This window comes from Ascidiella aspersa, chromosome 7 (genome assembly GCF_963924565.1).
Source record: "Ascidiella aspersa chromosome 7, kaAscAspe10.2, whole genome shotgun sequence".
Lineage (NCBI taxonomy): Eukaryota > Metazoa > Chordata > Ascidiacea > Phlebobranchia > Ascidiidae > Ascidiella > Ascidiella aspersa.
In genome coordinates this window covers 20,979,919-21,007,806 of record NC_139453.1, presented here as the reverse complement: position 1 = coordinate 21,007,806, position 27,888 = coordinate 20,979,919, and the positions used below count along the sequence as shown (strand labels likewise).

General features: G+C 39.0%; 2 protein-coding genes across 2 annotated transcripts; one reads left to right on the top strand and one right to left on the bottom strand.

Annotated features, from left to right (window-relative positions):
* Positions 1-253: 253 nt before the first annotated feature.
* On the bottom strand, positions 254-889 carry LOC146138282 (general transcription factor II-I repeat domain-containing protein 2A-like). Its single transcript, XM_083394557.1, has one exon. The coding sequence runs from the start codon at positions 887-889 to the stop codon at positions 254-256; it is 636 nt and encodes a 211-aa protein (XP_083250683.1).
* A 13,329-nt stretch (positions 890-14,218) lies between these two features.
* Positions 14,219-26,923, top strand: LOC146138281 (cadherin-7-like). The gene is made up of 16 exons (XM_083393649.1): positions 14,219-14,516; positions 15,002-15,154; positions 17,953-18,091; positions 18,743-18,930; positions 19,856-19,988; positions 20,524-20,672; positions 21,211-21,388; positions 21,946-22,018; positions 22,190-22,317; positions 22,544-22,674; positions 22,955-23,066; positions 23,356-23,472; positions 23,764-23,880; positions 24,475-24,676; positions 25,177-25,357; positions 26,162-26,923. Exons 1-16 carry the CDS (start codon positions 14,235-14,237, stop codon positions 26,390-26,392), a joined length of 2,514 nt encoding a protein of 837 aa, XP_083249775.1. The 5' UTR covers positions 14,219-14,234; the 3' UTR covers positions 26,393-26,923.
* Positions 26,924-27,888: the final 965 nt, after the last annotated feature.

Here is a 27,888-nt window from a genome sequence, read left to right as displayed (position 1 = left end):
TTGAATAATAGAAGTTTCTTGCGAAAACCTTCAACGTATCCCACCAATTGAGATGTGTTTTGTTTCTTACCTTGCAACTTCATGTTTAAGGTGTTTAAGTGATTAGTAATATCAGTCAAGAATGCCAGTGAACCTATAAACTTATCATCATTCAATTGAATCACGTATTCAGGAAACCCTCCTATTTCATTCTGGATAAAAGTCAAAATTTCTTTTCTCAAAGAAAAAAAGCATTTCAGTGTTTTGCCTGCACTTAACCATCGGATGTGAGAGAATAGTGGAATATCTTCATATTCCGCATCCCCGTCTTTAAGGAATTGGGTGAACTTTCTATGTCGAAGAGCCTTATTCCCCCTTTGATGATGTTTACTATATTTGAAACACTATGCATAATTTCACTCATGTTCAAAACTTTGGCACATAGTGCTTCTTGGTGAAGGATGCAATGAAATGTTAGGCAATCCACACCATGACTTTTAAGTATGCCAACCAGGCCATTTCTCCTTCCTGTCATTGCCCTGGCACCATCTGTTGCAACACATGAACATTTCTCAAAACCTCCATATGCATCAACGACAGAGGCGAGGCTGTTATAAATGTCCAAGCCTTTTGTAGTCCCATGAAGTGGAACTGTCTTGAGCAGTTCTTCGCAAACAACAAAGTTTTCATCAATAGTGCGGATGAAAATTAGGAGTTGACTAATAATGTCACTGATATCAGTACTTTCATCTAAGGCCAGAGAGAAGAACTTGCACTGCTGAACAACTTCTTTCAATTGTGAAGTAACATTGTCGCTTAAATCGACCACTCTTCTCGCAACGGTTTGATGGGATAAAGACACATTTTCAATTTTTTTGGCAATTTTTTTATCTCCAAATGCAGGAGCCATCCTAATTGCACATTCTTTTATGATTTCCCCGCCACGAATAGCCTTACCGTGCTTAGCGAGCGTTAATGCAACTTCCTATGATGCTTTCATGTTTGCGGTTGAATCATTTTTGGCAAAATTGGAAATCATATTTTTTTGTTTATAGAAGTTACCCTTCAGTTCTTTTAAAATTGCTTCCCGAGAAGTCCCGTGGTAGTTTCCGTATTTTTCCTTATGTTTGGTGTTGTAATGTCGTTTCAAATTAAACTCTTTCGGAACAGATAATACTGAAAGCACACCAAACACTGTGGTTTACCATTGTTGTCGCCAAATAAATACTTTTCCTCCCAGTTAGAATTAAACACTCTGTTTTCCTCTGTCACCTTTCTTTTAAGACTCATTTTATTAGGAAGTTTTGTACTGGGCTAATTTTATAACTTTCAGCGTAAGTAGGCCTATTACTATCGTCAAACAACAACAAATCCTGCCTAAGTTGCGATTACGGCTGTCACACGTGCTTGTAGCTAACTGTGTTCAAGTACACTACCTTACCCAACTTCTAATGAAAACTAATTTTATACCACTGTTACGTCATAAATACCAAAAAACAGCTGTTTACAGTACTACATTATCATGATGTAACGAATCGTATCTCTAGAAAACATGGCGATCGTTCGGCAATTAATGAACAAAACTGAAAATTTTTTATGTAAACTAAAATTATTCTGCGGGCCGCACGAAATGTGTCCGCGGGCCGCATGCGGCCCGCGTGCCAGGGTTTGGACTACCCTGTTATAAAACAATGAAATACCTTATGCCAGTTGATTATATTGCCAGATTGTTGCGGACTTCTTGTAATTGAGTAAAAATTGGCTTCTTGTCTGATGAGTCAAGAGTGTTCCTTCGACCCATGAGAGACCTGTCATCGATTGTAGGTCGAGAAATCGATTGTTCGTAATGTTCAACCTTCAGCCGTTTCAACTGGTAGCCGTTGAACGCTGTTGGATATTTATAAAAACTTTCAGTTAAGAACAGAGACTGTTAAAATACCTTCCGTTTTTTTGCGGTCAATTACTAGTCAGGCTTTAATAAATAGTGATGTTCAAATGTGTGTTTTTGCTGGAGTCTTACAAAGGATTTTGCAACTTTTATGTAAAACATTATGCGGCAAGCACACAAGTTGTTTGCCTAACCGTTTCTATTACGTCACAATGCCCTAAAACTTGTTTGGGAATACCGTGTGTTATGCGACTCAGTCAAAATATGATTGTGTGGTTTAAAAGCTTCGACCGCCAAAGTATTTCTAAAATTCTAGCTTAACATTTGTAAAACTGTTTTAGAAATATTCTTCAGATAGCGCTTATGAATAAATTTAAAATCCTTCTTGTATATATATTAACAATGTAGCTGGTGTGACAGAACACATGCCAATATAGTGTATTAGGATAGTCTTTAAAAAAATGTATCTATATTTTAAGTGTCTTGTGCGCTGGTCTAGAATCCTACCACTAAGCACATCATTTGGGTTAGTTTGCGGGTTAGAGTTTGAGTTGGGGTAGATCAAGTATTATTACTAAATAATAAATAGAATAATACTTCGTAACCAAAAAACTAACCTAACCTACACCCTAACCCAAATATTATGCTTTGATTTCATACCTGTTTTATTTCAACACTGGGGTAGGATTATGGACCAGCACCGTGCCTTATTTACTGCTACTTATTTCGTAGTGCATGTCGTTTGATTTATTTTCTTGGGTCGTGGTTAGGATCACAGAGAAAATATAGTAGACAGGCCGAGATAACATAACGCAAGCAAGGTGATAACAGAGGAATTTTGGTGCGCGCCAAATCTGACGATGCCAATTCGATTAACGTGAGAGGCTAGCAAATTCAAACTTTGCGGCAGGGAATGGTCATATTGAATTCAAACTAACCTACAGCATATATATATGAATGTGTATCCCTATAGGCTGCGAAGCGTTTGAACGACAACTTTCTTTGCCCTGAGTTTTCTCAACTCCCAGAGGTTATAAACAACCGTACTGGAGCGTTGTTTGAGTGACAGGCCGCCATTATCGAACTTCAAAGGGTAAATTAGTTTTGAATCGCCATTGTTGTGTGTGGGTGTCAGGCTTGGAGCACAGGAAGTTGTCCAGCGCGTTAATGTGCATTAGTAGTCTGCAGATAACACAGATGTTGGCTTATTTGAAACAATAACTTGCAGGCTTGTTGAATACGTCGGGATCGAATTAGTGCTAATAGTTTTTAATTTGACTTACGTCAACCACTCTGTTCAACAGATTCGGATTAGCTTTGCGGCGACATTATGATTTGGTAAAGGAGTTGAATGAGGAATAGGTTTCGATTTAATTTTTGCTAGGGTTTTACGATATTTTAATAACTGAAAACAGCTGGGCTGGATGAGTCAAGTATATTTAACAGCTGTTTCAGCTTCGGCAACGTTTATGTTGGCATTTTATCTCAAATTTCAGTTCCGAACTTTTTGAAACGTGCGTAACCGCTGATAGTACGTACGTTGAACCCGACGGCACGTATGAATGTTTTTTCAGGCGGTATCCGTCAGCCACGTCATACAGTATATGACCCGGTCAGGTCTCACTGTATATCGTAAATAAGTAAGAAAACGGTTCAGAAACCCCGCCGGTTGGCCGGTCTCATGCAGTCGTCTAAGGAGTCTTGTGCGTTTGCGGCGTGACGAAAGCCAGACAAGAATAAAAACTTGCCGAATTTCTAAATAGAAGAGCCGATGCCGCGACGTTATCAAAAGGACTCGACAGTGCCCAGCTACTGGGGGAGTTTTTGACTCAGCTCGACTTGCCGTCGCCATAAACGAAAGCGTCCCGGTATGAAGTTCCATCATATTCATCATCGCATCGTTGGCGAGCGACGCCACAACAAACGACTTTCTCCAGCGCGCGACGAAAGGCTTGTGACTTCGCAAGACGCCACTCCGCGCACCCCCCGCTATTTGCACAGCGGGGTTGCTCTATTATTGCGATGCGCCGATGTACGACGGGGCCCTAAATATGTCGCTTTGCGGTCGGGTTTCCCATTTGCCATATCGCCTCCGCTGATTGCCCGCTCAATGATGCTCCTCATTTTGGATTCGGCGATTTATTTGCGGTCCGAATACTGCTGGGCGGGCCTTTCGCCTCCGCTCATTTTCTCATAATATCCAGCAGGGCTGAAATTTGAGTGAATATTAGCCTGTAACCACAAATGTTTTGAACAGGGTTTAGGTTTTCTAAAAAGCCTTTATGAAAGTGGTGAAATCACACAAACATCTTAGAGGCAGTATTGAAAGGTACAGGGTAATCTTTAGCCTGCAGGAATATTTCTTTAAGTCGGTAAAAATTTCTTTGAAAACGTAAGTGTATAATTTTGGTAACTCGGTATATATCTGTTAGTTGTTAAGTTATTTCTATGTTTGATTAATTAAAACTTGAATAATAAAACACATTTTTCGAAGTTGTTTAATAATAATTTTTTATAGATTTACCCGTGTCTGTGCATTATTTGGGACTTATTAATCAGAAAAAACGTTTAAAACAAATAATTAACAAAAATAAAAAATAACAATTGATATTGTTTGTAATGTAACGACAATATATTTTACCGTAAATAATAATTATGTAGCGCTGTTTGCGTTACTGTACAGAAGAGCTAGTAGATTGGCTTTACTAATAATTGGCTTGCGTTTTTTTAAGGCGATACATTTTTAGAATTTGAAATGAGACGAAGTTGTTTGGTAAACTGTGGCGCCCGCGCAACCTGCCAGTTTTTTGCGAAGCACGATAACGTCCATCTAAAGTTATAAAAAGTGCAGAAAATCGAAATAGTCAAGAAAATTTCGTGTCATTTTACAATAACTTTTCTTTTTATAAAACTACGACTAAAATTATGTAGCACAGCTTGTGTTGATAAACTCCAATTTAATATCTGAGTTTTGTACATTTTATAATTTAGGTGTTTTTGTTCAGTCTTTTCATTACCTACACATGTTCTTTCTAAGGTGCTGTACAGTCTTTTATTTAGTTGAGGTACAGGTTGAACCCTAAAAAAGGTACGGTTCGGATATCATTTATATTAAGTAAGGAGTTAGTTCTTTACCCAACCAAATTTTCGTTTTACTTTATAAACTTTGTTCTTCGGCAATTTTGCGTTAAAAAATCAAAAGATTGTTGTCTTTGAAATAATCTACAGTTATGGTTTTAACACATTTTTACGTCGTATTTATGCCTTGTAAGTATGAAACATCTTAAAGTTGTTGGAGAACAAATCCATCCGTCTAGCCTTCGAAAATTTCTGAGTTCAAATTGTCTGAGATTTTTCCTTCCCCTTGGAAGCCGACGCAGACAATCGGGTGTAGTGTTCTCAAAAACAAATTATCGGTGCACTCGTGTTTCGACAAATCGCTGCCGACATTTTGCGACGTCGTTTTACGCAACCGGTAAACCGCGAAACAATTTGCGCCACGCGACACCGTATTTAATGGGTGGTGAAATTTTGCCCGTGTAACCCAAGCCATTTTTGGTCAAGTGTTTTAGAGTAATTTCTTGTTTGGCAGTGTCTGCCGTATGAGGCTGTATTTCATTGGCAACGAAAAAAAGTGAACCGACTTCAATAGGCTATGTTTTTTTGTAATTGGTCTGTTCTGTACGAGTTATACCGGCTTTAAAATAGTATCCAGTATGTAATAATTATTCAAACAATTGTGCTTTGTTCTACTTTTTACAATAAATCATTACTTTTGCTTGGATGTTAAAGAAAGTGAACAAATATTTTCCCTAATGTCAATTTACTGATTAATCGAATTAAAGGCTTGATAAGTTGGTTTTATACCTAGTTTTTTTTAATTTAACTCAGAAATTGTTTGTAAGTTTAAATATGATAAAACTGTTGTGTAGTTGAAATAAAGTGCTGATATGCGGTCACTACTTTGGTGAAACCACACAATTGAACTCCAAAATAGGAATGCATAATGATCCTTCATCCTCATTCTTCATCATTGCCCCGGAAAGCCATGGCAAATCCCATTTTCAAGACCAGTGCTCATCAATTACGCTGCACAGAGCCGCAATAGGCCCACCGTGCGTGTAGTCTTTGGGGAGATGGGCTTACAGAAGAGCCGGCTAGATTAGGGTCAAATGGACGCTGCGACGCCGGCGGGATACCTTATCTTAGAAATCTGCTGCCACCGTGATGTCCAGCATGACACATAGGTAGACAGGCGGTTGGATACGTAGTTAAACTCTAGAGATTTCCCTTGGATTTTTGTTCAATGTAAATAATGTAGGTCACGACATTTTTTCGTTAAAATCAATGTAGGCTGCAGTTTCTAGTTTGGTAAGATTTATTTCAAATAAAAGTATTTTCGTCGTTTGTCGATTTATTCAACTTTCGATGTCGGCATTGGAAGTACAGTTATTTATCAAAACATTGCTATTTGTTTATCAAGCAGTCTATTGTAAAAAGGTTTGTTTACGAACACAGGAGTACTGGATTAATCAACTTGGCGCCCGTCGCAGTTGCAAAGCCAACTAATATACTAGCTTATAGACCAGGGTTTAGTGCTCGAGTTTATATCATTGCACTCTGTTGATTTTGCGTTGAAGTGGCACTCTCTTCTTGTTCGCTGTTGGTCGTAAATTTCCAGCGGTCATTAGCGCTTGTCTGCGTGTTTATTCGTGGGTGCCTCATGCATAATTAATTGCTTTCTTGATAAATTAATTATGTTGCATTGTGGTGGCAATTAGTCGGCTAAGATTTGTCAGCGTGCACTGCAGGGACAAGAATAAATATGTTGACTCTGGTTATATTTTATGTTTATTTAAGCTTACTGATATCTGTAGCTCACCAAAATATTCTGTTGGGATCCAAAGGCGATGTATTGTGTCATTTGTAACGCTAAATATTGTGCTACTTTTTGGTTAGAACTCCGGACAAATAACGTGTTTCTTATGTCATGATAGTTTTTTGTGATAAACCTCCTAGGTATTCTTACTACAACAGTCTCTCATTATGTTAAAAGGACAATCAACAATATCTTTTCGTTTAATTTAAAAACAAACAATGACCTGTTTTCCATTGTTGCCCAGGTATAAATATAATCAACGCTCATATTTTTTTGTGTTTTACAAATATATTTTCGGCAATCTGTTATTTAATGTAAGCAATGTATGTGTTTTTGGTAAATAATCAACATACAAGCGTTAACCGAATTCCCATATAAGGTTATTTCTCTTTCACCAGTTAAGAATGTGCGTGAGAAATGTTTTTTGTAGTAGCACTGTGGCCACAACGGTCAACGGAATTCACCATCACTGGAAATAGTGCCAGTAAATGCTTATACGGGCCGCGGGAGAAAACAGTCTGGGTTAAATATAAAAACGTGCCGAGTGGGGCCCAGAGTGGCGAAACCGGGTCGAAACGAGACTCGTGCGGCTACGGGGATTAACAATATCAACACGGTCGCTTAGTCAGGCCTGGGTAAAGGGGTACGTCGTCGCAGTGCGGCGCTTGATGATTGGGGCCTGGATTAGTTTGAGTTCTCTGGCTATTCTTTGCCTAATTCCAGTGTTGATGCAAGTGCGTGTTGACTCATCGGAGAAAGACCCATATATGCTCCTACGCACTATACACAAGAGCGGCGGATAGTCTGTGGAGTGTACACGCACTCCAGAACAAGGCCTGGCAAATGTTAAACCATGGTTGTAAACATGCGTTATCTCACTGCCCACCCCCGCGCTGCTGCTTCGAAAACGAACTTTCTTCTTAGGACCGTAGTGGCGATTGATGTGGAATAGCTTTTTTTATAGTGCCGCTCCTTTAATTTCCGTAATGTCTAGAAAACATTAAACCCCCAGTCTCAAAATGGTTTTCCCAATATTGCTGACATCATTTTCATGTCGGTTATGCTGTGATACTTGAGTTAGTATTTCGATTATTACTAGTACTTTGTATTAATCAAAAATAGTTTCATGGTAAATATTTTTGTTCTCCAACGTTTTGACGACCTATACAAGTCAAAGGGATATAATTTTGTACATCATTTAGCCAGGATGTAATAACTTTTATATATTTATAGTTGTATACAGATAAATTTTCGTGTTTGATATTTCTTTAGTTATTCAAGCCTGTTGGTTTCTGTGCCGAAATTGGGACACTTCTGTTTTTGCCGCGTTATTTAGAAGGTAGGGGGTTTCGCATTAGGCTTTCTTCCTGGTGTATTAGGTACAATCAATGCCGCCATTTTACACAGATTGTCTCTAATGAACAGGGCTAAACGGAGGCGCGTTTACATCAAGCGCTTTCTCCGACTGTCCGGAACACAGACCGTCTTCGATCTTAACCGAATTTCGCCTGTCACACGGGACACGGGTAACAAGACACAGGGAAACGGCAATGTGTCGGCCATTGGTCAGGCCAGGCGGGATAAAACCGCCTTATTTCCAATTTCTGCCCGCGCCGAGATGGTCAGTCTGATTCTCGACGCAAATTAGATGATAGAAGGACGTGCTTTTCTTGGATCGCATTAAGTAGCGAGCGAAGCGCCCCAGTTGGTCAGTTTCCCGCCGTGCTGTTCTGTGGGAGCCCTCTTGCAGCCTGACAGCAGGCCGTGATTGATTAGGAACGCTCGCCCGCGCCACAATCGATCGCTGCTGATGTCTCGAGCTTTTATCTGTCGCAAAACACCGAAATTCGCCAGAAATTGCAAAGGGGCAGTGCGTAATTATCGCGAGGCAAGCGAGTTCGCTTTCGGAATTGATCGGTTGTTACTAAAAGGGACAGATTTTTGTCCCAGTTTGCCCCCAAAGGCTCTGAAAGTAGTGATAAACATCCACAGGTTCTTAAAACGCGCTTTTATAGTTTTTTGCCGTTTACACAACGGCGCATACAGTGTCCCAAACTCACAACACAGTTGAAACAACAAGGTTTCTCAACATGTAACCATGTCCTTTGTCCTTCTGGGGGCCATGAACAGATGTTGTTTTAAATATTAGCAAGTTAAACTCAAACTTGTGTTTTCTGCCATTACTTCATAATATAATTAATACAAAGTATTCATTGGTGAAACCTATTTTGGCCGCAAATACTTGTTTTCTAACAGCTGTACACGGCACAGCCGTGATCTTAAAACGCCATGTGTAACTCTTAAAATGTTATTTTGTGTCAAACAAACGTAAAATGTCGCATTTGATGACGTTTTCAAGTGGAAATAACCAGTAAAACTAATCAAAAATATCTCTTTTATATCTATCATATTAATTTTCGCTGACAAAAAGGATCGAAGTTTAGGAAACAGTTAGAACTTTCAATAAATATTTTATTTCAACCGCTAGTCGAAATTATAAACAGATCAGAGGCTGTGCGCAAGATTCTTCACCGAAACTCCATATTATTTAAAGTATGCCAAAAGTAAATATTTACCATCGGATTCTAACCCAAAGCATCACATTCAAGGCGCAATGTTGAAATCAACCCTGGCGCGATTCGAACCCGAGACGAACGGAAATCGTGTCTAAATCCCTTAATCCCTGTCGCTACTTGACTGGGCCCGCGCGATTCTGATTCACTCGGCCGTCACACACACTTCATTACGTCATCAGCGCGTCACGTGACTTGTCGCGGCCTAAACGTTGGGGAAAAGCGCAGCGAACAATTTAGTGCGGTATTTTCGGGCGACAGGTTGTGACATTTTTTCTGTTTGGGTAAACTCAGTTGAGCAAATAAATTACTTAATTTGACGCCGCAGTAATGTTTGCTTGTTTTGATTGTTTCGATATACCAGTTAACACTTACGCAGGCTAAGGTTGCATTGAACAAGATATCTATTAAAGATCGATATTTGTTGCAGTTGTAGTAAAACAGCGACATTACATTCTAAAGGTATTTAATATTAATTGAATCTCATGATTTTATGTCACTTTGTATGTACAGTGCTTTGAAATAGTTCTGCAGTGTATGCAATTAATACGTCTAATCGACACACGTCAGCTTATTTCGTTTGCTTGTTGCATCTTGCGACGTTGCATTTTCGTATCATAAACATTTATTGCAGTCGAATGTCGGGGTCGTAACCGTTGTGTATTATAACAAGTAAGTTTCGACTTAAGCGACTTTAATTGTTAATTAAGAGTGATAATTAGTTTTTTGTGCTGTGAGCACAATTATTATAATAAGTATTGTTCGATTAATATAAATTGACGCTGCCATTGTTTAAAAGTTTATGTGATTTTTTTTCAACAACAACTGTTTAGCTTTGGTAATGTGTATTATTAGGACTTGTCTATTTTTTCATAAAACCTTGCCAAAATATTCTAACCTTGTTGTTTTGAGCATTTTAAGAATAGTAGTTTCATTATAAATAAATAGAGTAATAAAAAACGTTTTAACAGGCAAGCGCCCCTGTATACCAGTGTGATGATTGTCTACTTGTTGGGTTGGTAATTGTGTGATTTATTTTTCTTTCGAAGTGTATCCGTCAATGGCATTCGAGATGATTATGTGTGTAAGAACAACCAAGACCTTTAGACTTTGGGGTTTGAGGCAAGTTTTTTGCTAAACAGGCCTTTTTATCTGTCCGCCTTTGTACTTTGTACTGGCAACGAAGTAAAGCGAGGTCTCGCGGTAATCTGTTCCATTCGGATTGTGAGGCGGCGCTCAAAAAACAACATTTGAAGTGTATCACTGCACATCAGAGGTTACGTCTATCTCTGCCGGGTAAGTGGTTTCTGATCTGCGCTTTTGAAGTAGATTAAACCACTGGGTTTAACGGAATGTTAAAAATGGGGCGTTTTTTACTTTTAGAAAAAGGTGGCATATTTCTGCTAAAAGTTAGGCCTCGTTTCTTTTGTGAAACAAAAAATAAAAGTTGAGCAATGTAGCTACGGAACTAGTAATTGGCGTGATTGAAAATTTAGAAAGCTCTTGAAAATTGTGTTGTGAAGATACGTAAGTGGAAATCATTTATTCCGTTCGGTGAAATAAATTATTTATCTTGATCACCCGTTCCGATTCGCAGAGGTTTCTCTTTTATTTCCAAGTTCCGTTGCGTTCGAACCTACCAAGGGTTATCGAACGAAAAACGTGCCTTTCTGGCAACTAAGATTCCGAAACAGTTTACAGATTATCAATTAGAAGTCGCGGGCCTGCCCCGCGCCCCGCTAGAGTTACGGTAAGGCGAGAAGGCGCAACGCTTTGTTCCCGGATTTGCACCCGTTTGCGGTCTCGGGCGGCGGCATCAAGTCCATTCGGCAAAACCACGAGTCGGTTGGTTGTCCTTTACTAGTCGAAGAAGCCGCAGTATGCAGTTGAAGATATTTTCATGGCGTACGACCAAGCTCGGGCATTTCAGGTTAATATATTTGCCCATTTTAGGTTAAAATTTATATATATTTGCGCTGGTACAAGCCAAATAGTAAGAGAAACAATCGGCTAAAAAGGCAGAGAGACTACAGAAAGTGTTTTGTTATCTGGCTGCGCCTTTCTGAAAATTACTTATAAACATGCTGGATACTTTTAACTGTTCATATAAAAACGCAAAGCTCCTATGATTTTAGGGTCACATATGATTTGTATAACTCATGGTATACCTCGCTAAACAAGAATACGTTATACTTATACTAAACTGTTTTTGTAAAACTTAAGCCTGTAGGAAAAAAAACTACCTGCTTTTTAATACAAAAAGTTACATCCGTTTTAATGTATGTAGTCCGTTCACAGAAAGATTTTAATTTTTTATGTTCGAAATTAGCGTATTGGTGTTACCTCGACACGTTATTATATAATACTTACGACAAACAATTCTTTAAATTGCGGCAGAATTGATTTAGGCAATTTGCAATTTACTGACACTAAACGACGTATTGATAAATGAGTAGGTCTGGTCGTAGGGTGTAGAACAGGGCTACTCAACTATCTTTAGCAAAGGTCTAGTTACAAAAGTTTAAAATTTGCTCAGGTCCATTGTAACTCTCATGGGATAATTTTACAGTACATATGTCCTTCGCTTCAAATGAAAATTATGTAATGTCCGTTACTGGAAAGGGGTTTCAATGCACCGATCCATAAGGGCGGTGTCGGTTGGAGTTTCCTGCTACGTTTGTTGCCTGTTGGCGGTCGTTATATCCCGCACTTTAAAGTCGATACTGTTACTGCAGCCTCACCCCGCTGAGCGAAAAGTTCCAGCCGTATCCAGCTGCATATCGTGGCTACAAGAGCCGTGATGTTGTTGCCTTTTAAACTTGGGTGCGCGAATCGGCTGCAGTAGTGAAGTTGAGAGTATCCATTTCAGCCGCCACCCCGCAGTTTCGATTTCCTCGCCGGGCGCCGTTTCACGCTCGCAGGCACCCGCGCGCTTTCCCGCCCATCGCCAAGCGAAAAAGGGACCGGTAGGTGTGAAGATTCGCGCCCGAGCGGCGAGTAGCACACCAGCCGTGGGAATGGAGCGTAGTAGTGCACGTGAAGCTCGTGAAGCTTCCCCTATCTCGGATCGGCTTTCTTGATCGTCCAAGTCCGCGGTTCCGGCTCGGGCATTTGACAAGTTAAAGTTTGTCGCAAAGGTTAGAAAGGGGTGTTTTGTGCTTGGTTGCAGGATAGGTGCGTGACAGTCGCAGGTGATAGTGTTTTTGTGTTGATTACGTTACCTTAAAAATAGGGGGATAGCAATAGTTGTTTTTGAATGAATGATTTTTTCCCAAATTTTAGGCTGTTGTTCGGTCGGCGTGTGATGTTTTGCATTTGTACTTGATACATTGTATAACCATTGTTGAGTCGCCACTAAGCTACAATAACGGCAAATTCTCTGGCCAGACGCGGTCAACATGCCATGTGCAGTTGTCAAGAAACAGGATGCGAGTCTGTATTGGTCGGAAAACCTTGCATTGTCTTATTTTAAAACGTTAAATATATTAATCCTGGCACACGTCCACCAGCGAATGCTTTAAATGTACCACATGCTCGTTGTAAAAGTCGCAAGACCTGGTAAAAGAAAATGGCATTATATGAACCTCTTGCGAAATATGCTTTTCTATTTGAAACTTATGTTACGATTCAATGCCTGAGGTATTTTTACAAAAATTGTGAAGATTGTTTTATTTTCGCTGCTTTCATTAAGCGCTATTCGTTTTTTGCCAAAACGGGATATATCAACTGTAAAACTTTTAGTAAAAAAACTATGCGACCTTAATGCGGAAAATTAGTCGCGCGACCAGATTGCGGCTTTGTCGTTGTTTGACAAGCAAATAAACACGTAGTTGATTGGTGCAGCACGCGCGGCTGGAAGTCCACCACAAATACAGTCGCTACAATTGCGGTTGTTTGGTCGCCATCTTACGTCGCGTAACTGGGTCAGGGCGTGAGGTCAGCACAGCATGACGTCACCAGTGCAGTGACGCGACGAACTTGTTCTGGTGGCACAGACTCTCATTGCCAGCCTTCGGGTCGGATGAGGACAGCTTAGTGGCGCTTTATTGCCAGTTTGCACTTAGTTGTGAATAATTCACTTGACGATTTAAGCGTACTGTACAGAGGAAGTAGGGGGATTTTATTTTTTAGACTGATTTATGGGTCAGCGTTGTGCAACGTTAAATGTGATCTTAGGAAGCAGTGGCTGTTGAGCATCTCACTGATTAACAGACAACTGAGTGGTAAGGGATGAAATATACCGCTAATTTTCGAGTTAAGCAAACCTTTTGGTTGCAGGTAATTCTGTGGTATTTTACGTTTTAAAAAGACTTCTTACCATGTTGCAGATCATTCTGTAGTATTTAGTTAGAATTTAACGCCGGGTAGTCATTACGCAACTGGGGTTTTGGTTCAGCGCCAACTTAGACGCTTAGCCGCCGGCTAGAGCTAAGTTCCCATAGAAAGTTACACCTTGGGAAGCACAAGGGCATGTGTTTTGAAAACGTTCCTGTAACCCACGATGCTAAAGTAAACTAACTGTTTTAGGGTTCGTGAGATAATGTATTAATGCTGCTTTGCCGTACTAGCCTACCTTGTTTTATCTTGATGTTTGACAATGCCGCTTTATTCTACTTTAATAGCAGTTGTTGTTTTTGCTTTATTTATTTTCTACCAAACAAACTGTCGATTAAGTTTCCGGCACTCGGCGCCAAATTCGCGACACTTAAAACGAGACTTGCGTAACAGAAGCGCTTTTAGAAAAGCGCGTTGGATTTTGGCAATACGTAAATTGCCCGCGTTCCGAGACACCGCTGATGTTGACAGTTTCCAACTTACAAAAGGATTGAATTCCAAAGTTTCCCCAGCGCTCTGTTCCCACGATAAACGAATCTTGTACTTGTTTTTTCAGCTTTTTCAGCCAAAAACAAAAGTAATGTTGCATCTAGCAAAGGCAGTAGGCCTAATAGTGTTTGTCACGTATCTACAATCTGCGCTCAGTTCGACAGCAAGCGAACAAGGCGAATTAATTCATCGACTTACAAGAAACGTCATCCACGACAAACTCCTATCGAAGAAACAAGGTCCGAAGGCTGTGTCCGTGGAAGGAAAGCTCAGCCTTACGCCAGGCAAGATCTTGAGTCGCAGAAAACGATGGGACTTTAGAACATATACGGTCACAGAGGAGCAAAGCAATCCACCTACATATGTTTCAACGGTAATTTTTACCAATGTTTGCGAATGTAAAATCAACCAAACTTAAATGGCTTCATATCGATCAACTTATTTTCATTTAGGACTAGTAATTTTTATTGTGATAGAATGTGTAAAGAGACAAAAAAAGTTTTTCTTTGGATTTGAATAAGACAAAATGTTGAAGCTTGATAAGCACTTTTTACGTAAATGTCTTGCCGCTGATCTAAATGGCTTGTCGCTGTAATTTATTGCTTGCTGTATAGTGTATATATTTTACATTACAAGGTTATGGACAACTGAGTGATATAACAATGCACACAAGAAATATTGTTTAGCTACACCAGATTTTTGAAACTAAATACAATTGTGTAAAGTTGCCCTTGAACATTTTTTTCGATATCCGACGATATATATAGATAGTTGCAACTGCAAGTAGGCTAACCACCGATCCAAAATTGTTTACTAGATAAATAATCTAATATAAATATTTTTTCTCTTGCGTTATAGCTCCATTCGTCATTTGACAACTACACAAACAGCGTCATGTACTCCATCACGGGACCTGGAGCCGGCTCGCTGTTTACAATCGAGCCGATATCAGGGAGACTCTACGCCCAGACCAAACTCGACAGGGAATCAAAAAGTTCCTATCACTTCATGGTACGTTGGTCACTTTTTATGAGAGTGTTATTTCTGCTGATCCGGCTAAACCAGCGGTTCTCAATCTGGGATCCGCGGACCAACTGTGGCCCGTACAGCATATTAAGAGGGTCCGCAATGAGAATTAGTCTTTAAGTTTTTAAACATTAGGCTTTAGCGAATATTTTTAATATTAGTCTATGTTCTAAACAATATCTGTCATTATTATTAGTCTTTAGTTATGCTTTATTATTTGTTAATATAGCATGTTTTATTATGTCTCTTGCGACATAAAGCCCATCTGTTATGCTGTACTACCTCCTATCAGCGAATCGTTCGCATTAGTAAGAATGATTTACATTAAAAGAATCATGACTGCACTAGTGTACTGCAAGAAACATGGGTCAACTGACTTTTTATAGGGCCCCGAAGTACCAAAATAATTGCAAAGGGTCCACCAAGCAAATCATTTTGAAAAGTTTGGAAACCGCTGGTCTAAACACAGCGCCTCGTACTGTTGGTAACCCAGTATAGGCCAAATAAAGACCACAGTGCACATTTGATTGTGCGAGCAGATTTTTTAAAACAATTTCATTCGAAGAAATTACAACTTCTTACGCCCGGGCTAGCACATCTTATTAGTATTTAATGACCCAAGCCTTCGAGCGCCGTAAATATTCATAAGGTTATCCCAGGTCGATGCAATGTTACGTCCAAGGACACGATTTTCTTGAAAGAAAAATCGAAAAGCAGGCCCGAACTAATTTAGTTTGACGACAGCTGATGAACGGTGAACGACAGCGCTCTCCAACCTAATATAACTGCGAAATTTCAATTTACCAAAACACATTGAACTTGTTTTTTTGATACCGGTATATTACGTTTAAATTGCCAATGCTAGAAAACTAGCTGTAAAAACGTTGATTTTTTTAACGTTAATTACAATATCGGTGGTGATATAAATTGAGGGCTTCAACGTAAAATATTATTTAAAATATATACATTCTTGAAGTGAAAAATTTTAGCGTGAGAATTTTAAATAATTATGTATTTTAATTATACTTTTTCTATATATCCCCGGGTCTCCCGACTTTTACAATCTAAGTAAAAATGTTTAGCTGAAGTTTCCATTACGTGTATACAAAAATAACGAAAAAACACGCTTTTGCGAAAAATCGCTCTAGTGTGTATTACACCGTATTAGCTAACAGCTGTCAGACAACGGGGCCGTTTTTGCCCAACCAACCGTCATAATGGCGTCTTCAATTCTCGTTCTTCGATCATCAACCCGCACTTGTTAAACGCGAATTGCGGTCAAGTGGCAAAAGTCTTTTGATCCATCGTCGTTGACCGCTTTACATGGCACTTTCGAAAAGCACCGCTAGCCTTTATACGTGAACGCACAAATTTGCAAACACGATCTGTTTGTGTCCGCTAAATATTTTACGACTGGGACTGGCCCACTAAACGGATAAGAAAATGATATTTTGTACTTTCCAATTATGAACTCTTTACTTGGGCAACTACCAAACAGGGTCAAATATTTTAAAAGCAGTCAGCACGAAACAGGGTAAGAGGAACTCTTTAAAAACTTACCAGATCATCGTTTAAGTGGCCAGAGAAACCGGCCTACTAGCGAGCAAGTGCCATTTGGGTCAGCGCAAACGCACTGTCCTGCTGTAAATACGGAATGGCCCGGTAGAATTTCCATAGCTAACTTTTCTTTGACCTACATTAACGAGATTTTGTCTGTACTGGGCAAGATCTCTATTATTCGCGATTATTTGGTAGCTCATCACGACGCTGTTTTTTGTTCGTTTTCAAAATGAAAATATAAAATGGAACTTACATTATGCTACATAAAATGGAGTTGCTTGCGTCGGTTTCGATTTATCCTGATTAAGTGCTGTTAAGTCTCAAACAAAGTAAAAAAAAATTCACAACCCCTCCCTTCGCTTGCAAATTATAAAACTTTCCTATACCACCAGTCGCCGATGCCCGAATCGTTATTGGATTCCAACAGATCGCACAAATCCTATCGCCTTTCTTCATTAAAACGCCCACTTGACTTGACGGGAGCCAAATCTTCTCACCCCTTAAGAATGTATTGATTAAAGCGAGCCGGCTTATTGCTTTTCCGCTGCCCATCATCCGCGAATAATTGCAAAAATGCGGTCGTTTCCCGCCCGCGACCCTATTGGCCGAGCTAATCCCGACACCAAAGTACCTCGCTTTCTGCATTTTAATCTGTTCAATGGCGAGATAAACAGACAGCGTTCCAAGATAATTTTAATATTTTAATATGGGCCTTAGTTGAAATCTGAGCTATATACAAAACGCTTTTGCTAATAAATAGAATTAAATAGGTTATACTTACTGTTGTATATTATTAGGAATCATCTATAAAAAGCACTGTAAGGTAATTGTTGTCTATATAATATATGCCAGCCTCTTCTTCTATTAATAGCAGAATACTCTAGCAAAGTTAGTAATTTAGGTCGGACACTTTGCATTGATGCTAAAAGATATATAATATATATATATCGCCAGCCACATCTATAAACAGTTTCTGCCCTAAATTATTAGCTTTGTTAGACTATTCTGCTATTACTGATCAGGAATTAGGGTCGACATTTAGGTGTTAAGCAGATTTCCACTATCACATATTCAGTGCTACGCCTTCTTTTTTTACAACTCCGGCCATGTTTGTTAGGTTTCAGGTTACTTTAAATTCGTAAACCAAGTTAAAACTAGAACAGTCTGTTTCATCGTTAGTGGTGCCATTAGTCGATTTGACGCAAGTGCTTCCTTTTGTGAAGGTGAGGGCCAAGGACTTGGAGGGCCGCGAGGTGGAGCCCCCGAGCAACATCACCATTAACGTTGTGGATGTCAACGACAACGATCCAAAATTTCCGCCAGGTGTTAAATTCGCCACTGTCGATGAACGCTCTCCCATTGGTGAGTGACTGCGCAATGTCTTACCTAATTGAAGTTTGATGAGACTGTTTATAAAAGCAGATAAAATTTTAAATCATTTCTATAAGGGGTTCGTTTCTGACAAAATTTAAGAAAGGATTTTTTGTTTTAGTTCCGTTTTAATAAACAGTCTTAAGATCATCTGATGCGAAAACAAGAAACTTTCTTTTACACTTTATTGTCTGTGGGAGATGCCTTACTTCCTAAAGTGTTTCAGCTTGATTGAGGTTTATTGGCGGCCAGTTAAACTAATAAATGCATTATGCCAAACTACCAGATACGCAACAATTGTCAAATTAGTATCGAAATACCATATGTTACTTAACTTAAACTGTTAGACATAAGCCCTGGAATATTTTGGAGATTTTGTATATACTCCTTTAAATTCAGAGTAAAGTAAATAGAGTTGGAAGATCACTGTTGGTGGAGTTAATATGCCGTCGTTGCCACCTTTTTTTAATTGGGTTCTAATTTTAAACGTTGTTATTAGCTGCCTTACACATGAAACTGCCTTACACAGGAACTGCCTTTGAAGGCCAAATAGATATAATTATACAAAAAGCGGTCGTAGCTGTAAAAAAATCTCGCAATGTGTTGGACAATCACCCTCAACTGTCCCATTTTTTTCTGCAGGTACCGTGGTGATGGACATAAAGGCGTACGACTTGGATGATCCGACCCAACCCTACGGTCAACTGCGTTACTCGATCATCAACGGAACCGGACGCGGCAAGTTCGCCATCCACCAGGAAACTGGACAAGTTCGCACCTCGGCCATCCTGGACCGCGAGCAGGCCGACAACTATACCCTCATCATCCAGGTATGTCGGAGAGTTCTGCGCTCACGAAAAGTCAAGGAAATTTGTTTGCTTAAATTGCGAGCCCAATGCTGATGTTTTGTACCCCTAATGCAGTGATTATCAACTTTTTATGGCTTACGGCATCCTTTAAAAATAGTAAATTGATTTTCGGCGCCCCGACTGAAATTTTCGTTGAGAATTTCACTGAAATGTTACTTTAAAGGGAACTGGAACAACACAATCAACTTAAAACATGTAGAAAATGTCATTTGATATATAATAGTCTATAATCGTACAAAAATAGTTGTATCAAGAAGCTTACCATTTGAGCAAAAATCAGATTCGTAAAAATTCTTTAATACCTATCGCCAAATGGCACACCAAGGCGCCACCACGGTTGAGAACCACTGCCCTAATGTATACTATAAAATAGACAACTCCGATAGAATCATACGCGATAACAGGCATTTTTTTTTGTTGATATTTTTAGACAGGTTGGGTTGTGTCTGCATTTAATTCCACGAAATATAAAGGCACCAATGTAAAACGCAAAACCAAATATTTGTAAATGTTTTAACCAGGGTTTGGTAAGCTTCTTATGCTTGTGGCATACTAAGAAAATTTAAAACCAATCGCGCCACACTTTTTTAAAAGGCATTACAAGCACACCCATATATTAACAATTAACCTTACCCGCGGAAATGCTAAAGTTAAATACAATCATACTATCAGACGTCCAAAAGACTTGCATTCAAGTCTGACAAGCTTGCCTGTGCGTTAATTTGCAATACGAAAATTTGTTTTCTAAAATAAAAAAAAAAATACTGCGACCCACTTGATTATATTTAAAAGTTCGCTAGTTTAAGAATCACACGCACGAAACTTTACTGTACAAATGCCGCCTAAAAAGTAATGTTATCAAATGTACCGCTTTGTTTCATCATAGGTGCGGGATTCGCCCAACGCCCGTCTCTTCTTCTCCGATACCACGATGCTGACGGTGGCGGTGATTGACGTTAATGACAACCCTCCCATGTTTGTCAACTTGCCCTACACCGCATCAGTGCGCGAAGACGCTGGTAAGAATAAACCGTTTTTTATAAAGTAGTCAAAATTATCTGAAGGGTGTTTTGTGTTCGCATAGTTTTTAGAAAATGCCAAAACAAAATATAATGACTAAAATGCGTTTGTGGTACTTGTAGATATCTTCACGTTACAGTAAATCGACATAACAAGTAATTAAACTCGCTTTATCGTAGAATAATTCAACTCAATTTAAAATGGCCTAAAGTTAAAATTAATACTCAGTGCATACAAAGCTATTAATACGAAGTGCATACAAAATCCAATGGATTGTTGCCCCTTGCAAGGTCATGTCTTAAAGAATCATTTTCGACAATCAAAAACCTTTCCTTTATTCATATGATGAAAAACCCGTTTAAATGGCCTAAAATTAGCATCACTACTCAGTGCAAAGAAAGCTATTAGTACGCAGTCCATACAAAAGCAAATAGATTGTTGCCCCTTGAGGACGTTTGTATAAAAGTATCATTTTCAACAACTAAAACATTTTCCTTTAAACATTTAATGAGCAAGCCGTTTATGTCCTTGCAGATATCGGATCACGTGTTATGGACGTATCAATTCAGGACGCGGACCTTGGACTGAATCGACGTTCGACTTACTCGATCGTGGACGGAAAGGATTCGGACAAATTCCGAGTGGCCACAGTCGGCAACAAAGGCGTCATTAAAGTCAACAAGGTGGGCTAAGCAGTGATTTAATTGTCAGTCACAGTTCAAGGTTTACGACATGCATGAACGCTTAAATTTATTTGTCCTGTTGTATTTTAAACGAACCAAACTTCGGTCGAGACTTGGTGTTTGATCCCGGCGTCTGGCCGTTTTCGTATTTGTGGTTCTCCCCAACAATCACATTAAACAGGATGATGCATATTACTGCACCTCTCTATGAATTGAATTAAACAGGACGACGAATACTTATCACTTTAGCGGAAATGTCACATTTAGTCTGCAAAATAGTCAATTTTCAATATTTTTGTATGGTATATGTTTCAATAAAATACTCCAAACCAACCCGTCACGGCCGTAGCACTGTTTGTCATCAACTTGTAATGTTAGGTTGTTGTACCGCCGCCTTTATATCTTGATTGCATGTCAACCACAACAGAAGAAATTAATCCCCCCCCCCCGAAAAAAAGACATAAAAAACGTGCGTTAAACTGGGCGGCTTTAAGAGCGCTAAGATTGTTTACAAAGTAACACTAGGCCATGTTTCCAGCGTTTGGATTACGAGACGGCGCCGAACGACCACCACTACCACTTCCGCGTCAAGGTAGTCAACACCGACTTAAATCCCAACTACCACGGATCCATGGAGGACGAGGCCAAGGTCGTTGTCAGGGTAACGGACGTCGACGAGCCGCCCGAGTTCGACAAACAATTGTACGAGTTCACTGGTGAGTTGATATGTGATGTTTAAGCAACATTAACAGAAGCGGTGTTTAGCATAAAACCAGAGGTTCTTGAACTTTTTTTACCGCGGACCCCTAATTTTTTTGGTTGGTTAGGCGTGGACCACAGTCCACAGTAGATAAGAAATATCAAACATAACGTCATAAAAACGTCATAAATACAAATAAACTTTATGAATCTGCTGATTTCGGTTATAAATTCAGTGCAGAACCGAGTTATTTTTAATTCAACTGTTTTTGTTAAAAAAATGACTACTAGTTTAACAACCCCTGATATAAACTGATTAAATATATAATTTGTTGTCAAGCATTATTTTAACGTGGTGAACCGCATTTAAAATTGGCAACCAATTGTGATTGTTACTTACAACCAAGTATTATGCGATATAAGTTAAAGTTAATAAGTGCAATTTTGTCGCACTTTCTGGGGGGAATAAAAGTTATTTCAAATAAGGTTAATCAGTAAATGGTTGTTAAAAATATAGTACATTGTGGCTAAGTGCAGGTTGTGGCTATATCTAAATCCTTTATTTTCTTCTCAGTAAAAGAAAACGCCATTGTCGGTTTTCCCATTGAAGCAGTCAAGGCTGCTGATCCAGAAGGCGACTCTTTTACGTAAGTGAAAAAACAGTCTATTTAATAGCATAAACTTCAACAAATCTTCGGCAAGGTAAACAATGCCGGACGCTTCTCATGGTGCGTTTTGACCCGTGAGTGTGATGAGTTTAAGCTCGGCAAAAGTAACCCCTCCTCTGGTTATTCTTAAAAAAACTTTGTGCTCCGTAGATACTACATGGAAGACCCCAGCGGCAAGTTTGTGATCGGGCCGAGCTCTGGAATGATATCAGTTGCCGCTTCACTCGATCGTGAGTCCTCTCCCAAGTACGAAGTTACGGTTAAAGCCGGAAGGCCTGGTGAGTGTTCTACGCGTTTCATATTTTCCACTTTGGGCTGTAAAGCAAAAGGGCGTGTAATAACGCTGATTGTTTTTTGCGCTATGTAAACCGAATGATAATAATTCTCTACTTTACATCAATTTCGATACGCTAATTTAGACATTCCTATTTTCGACTTCTGTTTTTCCCAGCTTTATATACCCCAAATGTTTTATTTTTGCTCAATATTGTTGCTCTACTACAGGCCGCATTGCTGCGATCAGCAAAGCCAAAGTAGTAATCCACCTAGCGGATATTAACGACCATCCGCCGCAACCGGTAGAGGGCGACGAACTCAATTTCGACTTTTGCGACAACCACCACTCCCCGGTTCAGGTAAATTGGCAAGAAAAACGTCAAATTTAGAAAAATGTATTTTGGTAAAACTAAGTAATACCAAACAGGTCATTTAACATATTAAGAAGTACCAGTCACGTGAGGATTTAAAAGCATTAAGATACAGAGTGTAGTTCACATATTAAAAAAATTGAAACAACGAATCTAAAAATCTAGCCATATCCACGAATTACAATATTCAAAAATAAAATTAAAATAATTTTATTTTCTATAATTGCATTATAAAATTAGTAACACGGTAAACTTTTTATTACTGCAGGAAGCACACCCTAAGCTGCGAATGACTGACCTTGATGCCGAAAAGAACGCTGCTCCATTTCGGTTTTATTTCCCAAAGAGAAACAACGATTTCAAAATCGTCAGCAATGGTGGTAAGTATAGGTTGAAATTTAATATCTGTACATTTTAATATGTAAAAAGGTTTTTTTGAAACTCAAATTATCCTGTTCGATCTGCCAGTGATCAGACAGTCGTATACATAAATTTCCTATTATTTTGTGGAAATAATTATTTGTGGGCAACTGGTAAAATGTAATTTTGGTAATTACCTTTTAAACGGTGACACATATACCCGATGGCATGCGCAAACAAGCATATTATACATTTTTTCATGAGGCGCTGGATTTTAAATCTTTATTTTTGTTATCTGAATGTTTTAAGATGACAGTGGGTCCCTGTTTACCACGCGAAAGTACTACAACGTCAAAAAGTATCAGCTGCCTATTGTGGTTGAAGACAGCGGAAAACCTCGCCTGAACGCCAGTTACATTATTACAGGTAATTTGAGTAGCATACTCTGTGACAACCACTAGTGTGTACGACTTGATTCATTTTGATCGGTTAAATAGTAAATATGTTTTGTGGTAATATGAGCATATAAATTATAATAAAGATACGATTTTTATCTGCCTGTTTAATTCTTTCGATTTTCCGATGTTTAAAGATTACGTTTGGCGCACCTACTGCTCAAGCGTAGTTGTTATTCAAAAGTCATACAATTGTATAACACGTGCATTTTTGTCTTCTCGTTTAGTTGGTGTTTTATTGAATTTGAACGTTATTTTACAGTGCGCTTTTGCCACTGCGGTGACAACGGTACACCCGCTTGCAACGTCATGACATCAGTGGGTGGCATCAAACTTGAAGTTTTGATTTTCCTGCTTTTGGCCTGCCTCATTTTGCTTGGTAAGTGAACGCCTGCGTTACACTTCGTTGTTTCCAAATAATGAAACGTATTACTTGCAAGAATTACGCAGTGCAGTGATTCATACGAAAAAAAATAATAGTGAAACAAATGAAAGAAATTGTACTTTAACCCTCACCGAAATAGTGATAAATTGACTCGTTTATTTTGTTACCCTTGGGCAGGGGTGGGAAATTATTTTTGACAGCGGGCCGCATGAGAAACAGAAAATGTCTTGGCGAGCCGTGTCAAAAACGGGATCTCAAAAACACATAATACCGCGTTTGGTAGTTTTAAAAGAAGCTTTAAATATCAGTATAGGTGAGGTTGCTTTACGAGAGTTATGTATTTATTAAATTATTTAAATAACAGAAAAAAAATTGAAGGCATGTTTTTCCCTAAAAAAGCTTTATTGAAAACTAGGCGGATTATATTGCCTCTGTCCTTAGATATTGTTACCTTAAACATTGTTGCTGTCTATCGTTTAATTCCTTTATTTATTCACCAAATTTTTAATACCCAAAAATAAATATTGATACCTAAGATCAGCCTTGTGTCGCTTGACCCTATTTTCATAGCCCGCCATTTTATTTCAGTTCTAGTTATCGCACTGCTCGCCGTTCGCCGCCGGAGGCGCCACCGAGCCGAGGCTCTTCTCAAGGGAAGCGCGAGCTCTTTGGACGACGATGAAGTCCGCGAGAACATCATCCACTACGACGAGGAGGGCGGGGGAGAGGAGGACACAAACGCCTACGACCTCAGCGCCCTCCAGCGGGATTACTGCAGCAGCTCTTCCGGGTATGTGCTGACTGTCGTGATCAACTCCTTATAGTTGTTATTGTAATTAGCTGAAATACTTTCGTCTTCTTTGTCTACCGCACAGAAAAATAATTTTATTTTATTATTTATTTTAAATCTAAGCAAATCCGTTTAAAACAGAGTGTCAAAGGCATAATTCGTAATAAGAATATCAAAGCCCATACCGATGTACAGCATCGTTGAAAATAAATAAGGAGTTATTCGAAACGTCCAAAATGATACCTACTTCTGTATTGGGTTTGATATTCTCCTACGTCTTACTACAACCTCCAACCATTATGCTACAAATCCATAATTTTTCATATAATTCTCTATTCGAAACCTCTAAAATATTCTACCTACTTCTTCTGTGAGGGCTTTTATGTTCATTGTACCGCTAACTACAACATCCGGCCATTATGTTCCAATAATTTAACCCTGGTTTAAACGCAATCACACCAATTTCGAAAAAGCTTAATGTTTCATTTTTCGTTGTTCAGCTCGCAAGTGAAAAGCCGGCACCCGAGCCCGCCTTCCACCAAGGTCAGTCTTCTGCCACCTTACGACCAAGCCACGCCCCGACGACGCCCCGTTCCTAGTCAAGACATCCGGGAGTTCGTCAACGATCGTAAGTCCGAGGAGGACAATGACGACACCAAACTCGCCTTTGACTCACTCCAGGTAAATTCCAGAACCTAGCTACTGGGGGTTAATATGGTGATGTAATCATGAGGGGATATAGCTTTGTTTGTCGCCGAAATTCAAATCGCCAAACCTGTCGTTTTTTAATTTGTACATTTTGGATGATTTTTGTAACAATTGTTGGTAATCTAAAAAAGTAGCAAATTTTGAGATAAGGCATTTTGAAAATAGGTGTAACTGTAGTGCATTGTTCATTAAGTTATTATTGCAGTGGTTCCAAACCGTTTTTAGTCACGGACCACTTTGAAAAAAAAACAACAAGCTTATGGACACCAACTTAAAAATAACCATACCAAATCATAGAACTGTGGTCAGGTTTTCGATAAAGCCGTATATCATGTTAATTGTCCTGGCGATTTCTGTCTTTGAACTTTTATATTAAATTCAATGCGTAAAAGTTGAACCGACACTGTCTTACTCTAAGAGGATATTTTATTAGGGTTTAAGTCAATTAGAAAATAAATTTTAATTCATACTTTAAAGCCACCCAAATTAAAATACTTAAGCTACCAAATTAAATCTTTAAAATAGGACTGTGGAATAATATCTCAATTTGAAGAAATTTGTTTTTCATTCAAATGAAATACCACCATATTTTAATTGTCATCAACAGGAAATATTGTCCGGCAGTTATTGGCACACATTTAAAAAGTTTGATCAGTTTTCAGTGCACACGGACCCCTTGGTTGGGAACCACTGAATTAATGCAAAAGTCTATCGCTCGGCAATTAGTTTACAAAGAACGCTCTTCTAAAATCCTAAACTCAACCAATCTCTTTGCAGATCTACGCCTACGAGGGAGCGGGCTCCGAAGCGGGTTCCCTGAGCAGCCTTTGCACTTCTTCGGTGGAGAGCGCCCAGGACTACGACCATCTGAGCGACTGGGGACCTCGCTTTCAGCGCCTGGCCGACATGTACGGCGCCGGCAAGCCAGAATATCCGGAAAGCGGCTCGACGCCTGCCAGCGAAAACCTGATGCGAAGCACCCTTTCGCGCCAGGCGACGCCTTGCTGATTACTTTCCTGAGAGTCATCAATCATACGTCCACTTTTAGAAAGCCAGTGTAGTTGTGAGTGCGAGAAGGGGTGACAAAAATGTACCTGGACGGTTTTCTTTCCCGCACAGGTATTTATTCCAAACTTTCGATGCCGATCGGTTTTGTAGTGATAGCGTTTTTGTAGTGTTGTACTGAACGTATTTTGACTACTAAATGTTGATACGGACCAATGAAGTAATGTTATTTAACGAATCGTTTTTCTTTTGGTATTTGTATATCCGAAATTTTACTAAAGCAGTGTTTCTCAACATATGGATGGCGACCAAAATTTGGGTCGCCGTTTGGTTTGATTGGGTCGCCAACTGCAGTAGTTCACATGGATATAGGTTTGTCGGATTGGTTTAAAATTGTACAAAACTGTGACTAAAATGGGAAGACATGGTTCATATAAGTAAAATTCTCAATCCTAAGTATTGACGTCTTCAGCATATTCTCTTACAAAAGTTCAAATAATACAATTTGGTTGGAAAAGCTACGCCTTTTATGCTTCTTAGTATTTGGGTAAGTTTTAGAAACACTGCTTTAATAAAACCACTCAAAAATTGGAAGACAAAAGTTTTTCTATAGTTGATAGTGTTTGCAGGGATTTTAATAGAAGTTTTGGTAAATTTTGTCTTTTCCACTGTAGCATGAAAATATTTTTCCAACGTTTTTACTCCATTTATATTCTGTATTTCTTCGTTTTTCGTCCGCACTGTTAGACAGTGTTATTTGCTATTTCGCGTTTTTGCTTAGATCGCAGTTTTTTATTCGCTGTGACTCCTTCCTACCACCGGCTGACGTGTTTTCAAACTTGTTCTTTTCACTTTTGCCAATTACACTATTTTTGAACAAACTCGGTTGCGTGTGTCAGAATGCAGTGTAAGTTTGCCAGAACAGCACTAAATACATGATCTAAGGATAGATATAATTTATGAGACCCTAAAACTTTCAAAAATTGTTGTAAAGAAAACCTTTTTAAACATGTCCCAGAGACAAGCATGATGAAGTTAGTGACTTAAAGAGGCAGAAAAAGCTTTACGAACGAGATGATGTTGAGCTAAATATATGGTCTATTATGGACCGAAACAATATAATTTACGGTATTTTACAAATTTTCGAATGCTTTTTTCAGCACGTCTGGCCTGCTTATTTACTTATCCCTCGTAAATATGTTTTGTCTTTTCGAAAAATAAGTAAATTTTTAAAAATTATTTTTAATTCTTATTTTGTTTTTTACCTCCAGCGAAATTCGTTATTTCGAAAGAATGCATGCTCTTAACTATTTTATTTCATTAAAAAACCCGTAAGCTCATACATATATAATTATATATTTTTGTTTTGTTAAACCAAAGTTGAAACTGAAAAGCCAGCGCCCGAAAGGTAAAACGCTTTTGCTTTTGGGCAGTCGTCCTAAATTCGATTTTAATTTAAACCGGTTTTAGGCTATATGCAGAATTTTCTCTTTTCAAAG

Excerpts from the sequence above, each read along its gene's own strand:
- LOC146138282 (XM_083394557.1), bottom strand. The coding sequence starts at position 889 with ATGGCTCCTGCATTTGGAGATAAAAAAATTGCCAAAAAAATTGAAAAT.
- LOC146138281 (XM_083393649.1), top strand. The coding sequence starts at position 14,235 with ATGTTGCATCTAGCAAAGGCAGTAGGCCTAATAGTGTTTGTCACGTAT. Across the intron at positions 22,675-22,954 it reads ACCACCACTCCCCGGTTCAG|GAAGCACACCCTAAGCTGCG; the intron begins GTAAATTGGCAA and ends TTATTACTGCAG. Across the intron at positions 23,473-23,763 it reads CGCCAGTTACATTATTACAG|TGCGCTTTTGCCACTGCGGT; the intron begins GTAATTTGAGTA and ends GTTATTTTACAG.